We start from the raw sequence: 10,814 nt of genomic DNA on the forward strand, positions 1-10,814 counted from the left end.
TGCTTGAGAAAAAAAGATTTATGAACATTTAACACTTCACCAAACTTAGTTATTGTATTAAAGAAAATAGTTTGGTAATTTCTATGGCAACCATTGTTGACGGTAAGGAGTGAGCTTGTTGGAAGGCCACACCCCTTCCACAGAGGCATCTAATTGGGTAGTTTATAACTTGCTCTAAAGGAAAACAAACGAAATATAGAGCAAGAATGTTTAGTCTGACAAATATAATAACTTAGTAAAAGCTGTTTATTTCTCAATAAAAAGGGATTTGGACCTTTTGGAGAGAGCAGGTACTACCTGTTTGGAACATGGAGGGGAGGGGGGGTGTCACTTAGTCCAAAATATGCATGTGTAATGGGTAATTTCTGGCTTTACTGTACATAAAATAAATAAGGCTCCATGGTAGTGATGTGTTTGGCCCTTGAAACGACTAGCGAACTGTTCAGGGTGTTTCCCGCCTTTGCCCTTCAGTAGCTGGGTAGGCTCCAGCATCCTCATGACTCTGTTCAGAACCAGTCATGTTTAGAAAATGAATGGATGGGAAAAAGGCTAAAAAAAACAGTGGATAGGTGAACTTGTGCATATTGTTGTCGTCATAATATTTCTTTATTTGTCTAGAAATAACTAAATCCTTTAGGAAACCACATTAAGATGTTTGTATAGAAGAATTATTTCAACAGGTTTGAATAATCATTTAAAATACATAAATGTTTTATGCAAATCTGAAGATTTAGAAAGATTTCTGGTATATATTCTGTAAACACATTTTTACAAAAAATTAGAGATTGTAAAAAAAACATGTTTAGAGATAGCCAATTATAATAATGGGTTTTTAACATTTCTAAACCTAAACATCCTTTTAAGAGCAATTTATAAATCAGGTTCACTCCTGTCATGCATGTCTTGCACAAAGACGTTTTCTGACATTTAGCTTTTGGTAATAATTATCTTTATATTTGAAAACTTTGAAACAAAGTTTAAACTTCTCCTGTTTTTCTTCAACAGTAATTCAATTAACACTGTCTGTCAGACTGGGCATCAACTTCCTACCAGAATATACAAATAAGTTAACTTCTGAATATAAAGACATGGAAAGTAGTGTTGTATCAAATGTAAGTACACAGCTGTGAGCACATCAGTTCTCCGTTTTAAGTCATTTAAAATGTTCTTAATGTTGTTCATTGTTTACTTTAAACAGTTAAAGACACATTATTCTAATATTCCGGGGTTCAGGAGTGTCTCTGTGACGGGATTTCGGTATGAAATTTAGCTTTACCAAGAAGTATATTGAGAAATGAAACATTTTTCATACTACAACTAAAGTAAAATTCTTTCTTTTGCTCCTTTTGTTTCTACAGGCAGGGAAGTGTGATTGTAGACTTTGTTGTTCAGGTATTAAATGGTTCTGAAAAACAAATTGAAGAAGCAAACAAAAACCTCAAGTCGGCCTTGAATTCCATTGGGCCAGTCCTCGGAGTTCCACAGTATTACAGTACATAAAATATACTTTTTGTTTTTTACATTAAAATGAGGAAAATGGTCCCAGTAATAACTTATTTTCTTTCATTCACAGGTTCGAAGGCTCTTAAAATTGATCATAGTCCTTTAATAATTTATAAACCCATGAAGTTGACATGTAACTCATCAGAAGTTGATGTAGGAGAGGTTTCTGATGCTGTCTGGAAATTTAATGAATCTATTATTTCATCATTAAGGTATAAAATTACGACCACCGAACAGCAATCAGTTTTTGAAGTTGATCAAGTTATTCCTAATGATGCTGGTAAGGATTATTTGTACACAGATGTATGTAGATAAAAAGTAGATTGTTTATAATGCAAGTAATCTATGTTTTTATATCACAGGGAAATACAATTGTACTCTGAATGGAAGCAACTATATTTTTAGCCAAAGTGTCACAATATCAGCTGGTAGTATAAATCAAGCTCCTGTAGTGGAAGTGGACGGGCAAAGAAACGTGCTTTGCCAGGTGGATAGAAGAGAAAAATTTCAGTGCTGTGTTCAGTCTGGCTACACACTTAGCTTGTCTGAAGCAGACAATCTAAAACAAGGTAACTAGTTTAAGATTCTGAAAGAAAGTTTAAAGGAAAAAACCAAAAGAAAACAGTTTTCAACTTTGTATAAACTCTTTTTTAGATCCTCCTATAGACAACTGCATCCAGTACACATATACAATACAAAGCTGCAGCTCAACGCCAATAAAAATCACATGTAAAGTTAATGAGATCTCTGGTTATGACAAGACAACAACACTAACGCTTTTCATAGGAAGTAAGTAAAATAATAAATGTTACTTTGAAGTATAGTCCATATTTACTTTTTGTGAAAATGGCTAATTTGACATCTACCCTTTATAGCTGTTGCATGTGAAGATAAGCTATATGGACAAGGACAAGAAGGCAACACGGCAGAAGTTAAGTGTCCAGCAGGTCAGGAAGGATACAAAAAGGCAGAATGCAAAGGAAACACATGGAAAACAATAGAGGACACATGCATTCTTACCCAGATCAAACTATTATCTATCGAGTCACAGGTACGTAACAAACCATTCATTTTAAAGCCCACTGATAGACACATCATTATTATTATATAGTTTTAATTATATTTAAAATCTTCCATTAATTGGAAGGAAAAGTATTAAAGATGATCCAGTGTAAGTGTAAATTCCTCGAGTGAAAAAGGGAAAAATACAAATAAAAACAGTTTATTACAATACCATTTCTTTCTTAATAGAAAGTAATAGTCCCACCTAAAATCCCGCTCAAACTATATGTACATGCATTGTAAAATCATTCCAAGCGGTTTTTAAAAATCAAAAAGACTGTCGTATTTTTAAGACATTTTCTGCAGGGCAGCAGGAGTTCATTAGAAGTTCTTCTCTGGGTTGTGGGAGGGACTTTTTAGGAAAATGAAGACATTAATGAATGTGTTTGTCTGCAAATGAAGGAATTAGATTCGGAGCGGAACAGGGAGACTTTGGCCCACCCCCGGCAGTTGCGGCTTTACAAACGCAAGCTTTTTCACTCTGCTGGTTTACATCTGCTTTTGATCCAACAATTTTTTGATAAATATTTAAAAATTAAGTTTTAATCTTAAATTCCTTTATATGTCCTCCTTTGTGTGAAAAATGCTTCAAGAACATGTTAAAGAAAACTCACCAAAAAGGCAATTTTCATAGCAGTGGGTCTTTAAGGCTCATTTTACATTAATGACAACCTAATTTAAGTATATATCTTTTACATTAAAAAGAATGTTTATAACTAGGGCATGGCACTGTTTTAATTCATTCTTTAAAAAAGATATGAAAAGGATAAACACAAATAATTTTTTCATTTTGGATTCCTAAGCATTATGTTTGCACAGATTCTCTGTTTTTGAAAACTTAAGGATCTAATTCTTTGTCACTTTCAAGGAAAACACATTTTACATCTTATTCGAAAACGTTTAGGCGTCCAATTGTTGTCTATCTTACTATTTATAAAAAATGTCAATGGAAAACTTGTATTTATATATTGGAAAGGGCAAATTATTTCCTGTATCAACATTTCACACAACTCAAATGTTTTTTTTCTCTTTTTTAATTTGTTTTGTAAAAGAAATTATGTTTGAATTATTTTAGGTCATACAAAAATATGTACAGAACTGTTGAGTTTTATATGTTCTGACTATTTTATTCGGTTCTCTTGTTTCAGGGTTTGGTTTCAACAAATGTGGAAAAATTTTCTCAAAACCTAAAAGATGCTGTCCTGAATAACAAAGAGGAAATTGCTAAGTCATCCGGAACTATAAACAGCATTGTCAACATTTTAACTACCATTGCAAATGTTTCAAATGTCGTCAGTAAAGATGTGATGGAGGTATGAAACATAGTTCACTACATGGATATGAAAAAGAACCACTGTTTCAGGCTCAATTTGGGAAGAGTTTGAATCCATTAAGAGAGCTAGTTTTGAAATTGGATTAAAGGGACGAGTATGAGGAATTTCCACATGTGGGGATTGACCACCTGAATAATGCTAAGTGGGTGGGCATAGATGATGGCATAATGAATGGATGAATTTTTGAACGGATGGATGATGGATATAGCAATAGATGATGGATGGAAGATGATTGAAAGAGGTAAAGATGATAAAAAGATCTATGGAAAAAGGCATAAATGATGGAAGGATGAAGAAAAAATTAGTTATGGATGATTGATAAATTGGGTGGATGGATGGATTTGTAGAACTTTTTTTTGAGTTGACAAAGTGGTCCACCAATGCACTGGTGGTTTATTTAATTCCTATTTTTTATTGAGTGATCCGCTTAAGATGTGTTAATGTAACTACGTCTCTTTCACAGAATGTCCTACAAACTGTTGATGTCCTTATTGGAAATGATGCAAAACCATCCTGGTCTTTTCTTAATTCCAACATGAGTCAGAATGCCAGTTCACAACTGCTGGGTTCACTAGAATCCCTTTCAAATAGACTAAATGACTCATTTGAAATCAGCACCCCACTTATCACGATGGTTAGAACCAAATTTAGTTCAAGTTTTGCAAAAGATCTAAACTCTACTGTTTCCATTGAAATTCCTTTCAACAACAGCCTCAGTGCAAACATCACCACCATTCTTCTGTCCACTTTTAATAATGTTATACCCCCACGAAACTCATCATCCAACAGCAGCCTCCTCAATAACACCAGCAATCCTGCGGATGGGTCTCCTGGTACCAACTCGGTTTTCCTTGTTAAAATAGATCAAAGTATTAGAAATGTCACCCTTAAGTTCAAAAAGATCAACGAAACCTTGCCTCTGAACAGATCATTCCAGTGTGTCTTCTGGAATTTTAAACTAATAAATAACACTGGAGCCTGGGATGATAAAGGTTGCAAGTTTGTTTCTAGAATTAACGATACAGTAACCTGCAACTGTACCCACCTTACATCCTTCTCGATTCTCATGGCAACAAGCATCCCTGAAGATATAAGAGACATCCTGGACATAATCACCTACATTGGAGTCGGAATATCTCTGGCAAGCCTCGTCATTTGTCTCATCATTGAGGGATATGTATGGAAAGCTGTCACCAAAAACAGCACTGCCTTGATGCGTCACATCTCTATTGTTAACACAGCCCTGTCTCTGTTGATCGCAGACATTTGTTTCATCATTGCAGCCTCTTACTCACAGAAGGCCCTTGATAACAAAGATGGAGACTTTAAAGTTCTGATTGGACAGTGCAGTGCAGTGACATTTTTTATGCACTTCTTTTACCTTGCTCTGTTCTTCTGGATGCTCGTATCAGGCCTTCTGCTCCTCTACAGGACAGTGATGGTTTTCTCCCACATGTCAAAGTCCATCATGATAGCTATTGGCTTTGTTATAGGCTATGGTTGCCCTCTGATTATTGCTGTTACCACTGTTGCTGCTACAGCACCAAGTCAAACATACATCAGGAAAAATTACATTTGCTGGCTTAACTGGACTGAGTCTAAAGCCCTTCTGTCATTGGTCATTCCAGCCTTGGTTATAGTTGTGATCAACATTATAGTTGTAATTTTAGTTTTATGCAAAATGATGAGTAGAAATTCAGCAAACACCATCCAGCCGGATGAGAAGAACAGCTTTGTAGTTATTCTAAGATGTCTGGCCATCCTGACACCTTTATTTGGACTGACTTGGGCCCTGGGGATTGGAACAATGGTTTCACCAAGAGGAAAAGGAATCCACATAGCCTTTGCATTCTTTAACTCACTGCAGGTATTTACAATCATTAAGACACAAGGTCAAACTTTTAACAGACTTTTAAACCATTTTGTCTTTTAATGCAGACATCTTTAAATCTTTGCAGGGTCTTTTCATTCTAATTTTTGGGACATTGTTTGATTCAAAGGTAGGTTGAATTTCAGTTGATTAACCAATTTTATTGCAGAATGGTATGGCTGTTTTGGATTAATGAAATGCAGCTGTAGCTAACCGAGTAACCCTGTATTTAAAATATTTTTCAAATGTTTTTAAAATATATCTCAATTTGTTCTATTGAAGAATTTTGACTTGAAAACATGTTTTGTTAAACAAACTATGAAATGCTCTTCAATTTGTATTTAATCTTCAACATGTATTTAAATGTTAATTTCTTAGGTATAGTCAAGTATCATCAGCATAACATCAGAATTGCATACTGTACTGCCTAATAATGATTACCAAATGAAATATTAAATAGTTGAAAAAAATTTGCACGTAGCAGAGTCTCATGGTAAACCATGATACACAGCTGTGTAGGAAAGATTCATTATTTCCTTTTTACAAACCTGAATCTATCAATCAATATGAAAAACTAGATTAACCCAGTTACTTGGTTTCACCGACATGTTCAGTATCTGTATATAAATGCATGATAATATACACTCACCCACCAGTAAAAAGCTTACCACTGATAGGTGTTAAAAAATGTATCTCAGAGGGGCTGGGGGGTTTAGCCTGCGATGCACCTTGGGGGGAGGAGCTACTTGGGAGTGGTCCCCCTCCCATTGTTGCCGTATGGAATGGGCCCCTTCTCTTTCGGTTTTATTTGCACCTTAGACATGTAGGGACCTTGGTAGGGGGGGTGCTTGTACATCACTACTAGCAAGCAGCAGATGTCCTATTAGCGCCCTTCCTGCCAAATTTAACCGCACCTTAGACATTTAGGGCCCCTTGGTTGGGAGGGTTAGGGGACAACACTGTGAGTAATCAGGAGATGTCCCCTCAGTGCCCTACCCACCAATTTTAACTGCACCCCCTAAGTACATACACCCTTTACTCCTCTAAATATACATTCCAACATATACACACATACATGCACACACCCTCACAAACACAAACGCATTTTGCAAGGAAGGCGGAACCTTGGACCATCTGTCCCCTACCCCATCCCTGGTAGGGGGAACTGGGCCCTTGGCAACGGTGGCCACGTGCCCTAGGTGCTGGTTTTCTGGGCCCGGTGGTGCTCTCTCCAAGCAGGGAGAGGGATCCCTGAGCTTTCTGGCAAGGCCAAGAGCGGGGGATCGCATCTCACCTGAGCCGGGGGTGTCCGTGTCCCTGTGGTGTGGGTTCTGGTCCTTGCCTCTGAGTGCTGGGCCTTGCCAAATTTGCAACTGTGGGGGAACCTGGTCGGGCCATGTTTACAACATCTCTTGTGGACCCCCTCTTCTCCTGTGTGCCCTCCTCCTGGGCGGGGGCAGCTGGCACCTCCCTTGCTCCTTCCTGGACCCACCGTGGGCCGGATCGGTGGCTGCCTGGAACGCGGACCGGGTCTTCCTTGGGGGGTACTGGCCCATACCTGGGGTGGGACGGGAGGATGCCCAGACCTTCTGGGTGGTGATGAGGCGCTTGTCCGGGGCTTCGGGCACTCTTCTCAGGTGGGGCCCGGCGCTGGGCCGTCCTGGCGCGGTGGGGGGGCTACTCTCCTGATTGGGCCGGGGCTGTGCTCTCTGTCCCTCCTCGCCTCCCTGCTCTCTGGCTCCAGGGGCCTCGTGGCGGTCCTGCTGGCCCTGGCCTGGGTGGCGGATGTTGTCACCCGGGGGTGGTTGTTCTCAGCCTACTGCCGAGTGGCGTTGGGGGGGTTCTGGCTGACGCACCTGCTGTGGCGGGGGTCTGGTGTGGGGGTGGCTGGGAACTCTCCCTCCTTCTTTTCACATTCCACCATCCATTTTAAAAGAACATAAACACTCACCTGAGCACAGGTGTTAGCTCACCTTTGCGCAAACACTTTGCGTGATTGAATAAAATATTTCACACTAGTTGGTTTTAAGGCATAAGTATGCGTGTGTGAACACTATCTCTATGGTTTACATGTTGACATGTGGACATTTTTGCAGCCAACAGGTGTGTTTATAACATTTGAGTGTGTGTGTTTGGACAGGCCCCGCCCTTTCTAGATTTATATTACATCTGAACCTGACCGTATTGATAAACATCCAGCAACTTGTTGCTTTATGCTGCTTCATGGTTTTACACCCCCCCCCCCTTATAATCACCCTTCTACCCCCTCTCTGACATCTCTCTCTCTTCTTCCCTCCATTCCTTTTCCGTCCTGTCCAACACAAAAAATCTTCAAATATGATTAAAATGAATAAAGTTTGGCCTCGATTACAAAAGAGGTTTATTCAGACATACCTCTGGTTTGTCAAAAAATTCAGAACCCCTGTTGTTAAAGTAAAATATGTCCAACACAAGAGGCCCTCAGCTCTCATCTGTTTGCCCAGCTGTTGGAAAGGACAAGGTAAAAAAAAAAAGTATCTCAAAGATTTTGATATTGAAAAAAGTTCAATGCAAATAATAAAACTCTTATTTTATATGGAATATTTAAACATAATTTGACATTCTAGCAACTCACTTTAAAAGAGTTGACTTGTGACATAAACACAAACTCTTTACAGAAAAATGATCAGGACTAATGTGAAGCACCTTTTTGTTGTCAACCATCAGCTGAAACTGTTTCATCCATACAGAGAGAGGCACTTTCTGCTATTGCAGTTTCACATTGAGGAGAAAAAACAGAAAACCTTTTTTCTGACACAAGAATTATTTTCCAAAATACTTCAAATATGGCAGTCTAGCTAACTGTTGAAAGAAGTTGTTTGCCAAACCAAGCTCACAAATGTTTTAACTTTCATTTAAACCTTTGCCATGTATGTGGAGTCTGAGGATGCTAGTTAAGGTTTGCCTCATCAACTATAATTACATGTTTCTTTCTTTTTCAGTCATCTTTGCTGTATAACCATTATTGTATAAAGATTTTTGCTCTTCATTTTTGGCACTACAGCTGGCACAGACTACAGTTTGAATTGCATTCACTTGATTAGAAACACTGAACAGCTTTTACTCTGACAAGAATTACATAACATAAGAAGGGTAAATTGGTATGGTTTTGTCTAAAAATGTGAACCTGTGTTATTGCAGATTCGTTTGCTGTTACAAAAAGCCTCTATTAACGGATCTAACACAACAAGAGTAAGTCATTTCCATGATATCCAAGTTCTAGGTGGACAATCCTGGGAAAGCAGAGACCCAGGAACACTTTACCTGATAGATGTAGGAAAGCTCAGCAAGGTTGTGAATGTGGCAACACTCAGGATCAGTTATTAAAAGCAGCAGCTTACTGGGTTTGGAAGACAAGGCGTTATCTTCTTGATGAAGTACGGAGCTTTAATGACCATGTGGCTGGTGATAATCCACTCATTGATGCAGGTTTTCTATGGAAATCATAGAAAATAAATCCAAAAAGGAAATCCAAAGGGATAATCCAGGCTCAAAAATGGAGAGGAAAAAACCCACATGTCCATAAGCACATTAGAAGTTCAGAGACATACAAGTTCAGGAGCAGCAACGCATGAAAAATAAGGCAACTAACTATTAACTGGTGAAATCAGACTAAACAAGTTTACCTACACTACTTAGTCCAGGTGGAGCACATAAAGCTTGATAGTGAGTAATGGAGGCAGGAAGATTGGAAGACAACATTCTCATCCATTTGCTTCTTACTCTTTTTTTCTACTACATAAGGTCTTTTATTTCTGCACTTTTTTTTACCTTTGAATTTTTCTTTATAGAGTATAAGTGGAGGAGCTTCTTCTTCAACTGGAATTAGTTTTCCAGGAATTTTTCGTCGAAACAGAAGCAAGTAATTTTATGGCAACATTTCTCTTTTATATTGAACTGTCCAACTCAACAGTTGTTCTTTTTTTTAGATGGAATTCAAGTTCCTCATTCTTCAAACTCAGACAGCAACGGTGCACAAAGCATGATTTAATGACATACGTGTGGGAAATTTGACTCTTGATCATTCGTTACCTCCCCATGGAATGTTTTTTTGCATTTCCAAATGTGATGTAAAGAATAAACATAGTGTCTTCATAGGATGTGCCATTTTATCTTTGTCACTTAAGACCTAATAAAGTTTAAACCACATAAATTCAGTGTCAAATTTGTCAAATGTCTTTCAGAAAATCTTTCAAAAAATCATTACTGTGTTGAAATGTTGTTTAAATAAGCATTGAAGTTATTTTTATGTTTTACTTGTATTTTTCATCTTCTGGAGTTACATAACAGTGAAGTTAAATTGTGTTAAATTAATCTGTCAATAAAAACATAGTGTTCTCTGCGTTGTCTACAAGACGTTAACCTTCAAGTTTTCCAACGTACGGATGGTCTCTTTCTGTTAAACATGGATCACCTTAGTTATATTGATTTCTTTAACATCACTTTGTTTAGAATTTCATTGACCTCTATAAAGACTGTCACTTAAAAAATGTTCTGATCCTTTGACCTTTTTTTTATTGGAGATGTCGGTGGCAACAATAACAAATACTCTTTAACATGCTGTAACTCCATAACTGTTCACACGAGAAAAGCAGCTTTTCATGTTATGCACCGATATACAATCTAAAGTTAGTCATGTGACACATTACTACCGTTAATTGTTGTATAAAAAAACACAAAGCCTCTTTTCTCTGCTGATTTACGTTCAAAGGCTTCTTTTCTGGAATTACGTTCATTACATCAACAGTGGAAAAGGTACAGCAGTTAAATGAATGTCAACACTGGAGCAAACACTCTGGTGTGAAACCAGATGAATTACTATTAGGTTGTTTTTTTGTCTTGTTTTCTACTATATTGGATGACGTATTTTTTTAGAAAAGCACTAACACAAGTATTGAGTACGGGTGAAAAGTCAAAAAGTTCCCTCTGGATCTGAATTTTTCTTTGCTTTTGCATGCTTTCAGTATGTGAAGCTGTTCACCACTAGAGGGCGGTAGTTCCTCACA

At 37.8% G+C, this 10,814-nt stretch overlaps 1 protein-coding gene across 1 annotated transcript; it reads left to right on the forward strand.

Annotated features, from left to right (window-relative positions):
- Positions 1 to 1,777: 1,777 nt before the first annotated feature.
- LOC110013741 (adhesion G-protein coupled receptor F1-like) lies at positions 1,778 to 9,961 on the forward strand. Its single transcript, XM_078943243.1, has 10 exons — positions 1,778 to 1,783; positions 1,826 to 2,072; positions 2,158 to 2,292; positions 2,379 to 2,554; positions 3,714 to 3,878; positions 4,363 to 5,766; positions 5,858 to 5,899; positions 8,950 to 9,000; positions 9,600 to 9,666; positions 9,738 to 9,961. The coding sequence occupies exons 1-10, from the start codon at positions 1,778 to 1,780 to the stop codon at positions 9,797 to 9,799; spliced, it is 2,355 nt and encodes a 784-aa protein (XP_078799369.1). The 3' UTR covers positions 9,800 to 9,961.
- The last annotated feature ends 853 nt before the right edge of the window (positions 9,962 to 10,814 follow it).

This window comes from Oryzias latipes, chromosome 24, assembly GCF_053564925.1.
Source record: "Oryzias latipes strain Hd-rR chromosome 24, Olatipes_Hd-rR_3.1".
Classification (NCBI taxonomy): Eukaryota; Metazoa; Chordata; class Actinopteri; order Beloniformes; family Adrianichthyidae; genus Oryzias; species Oryzias latipes.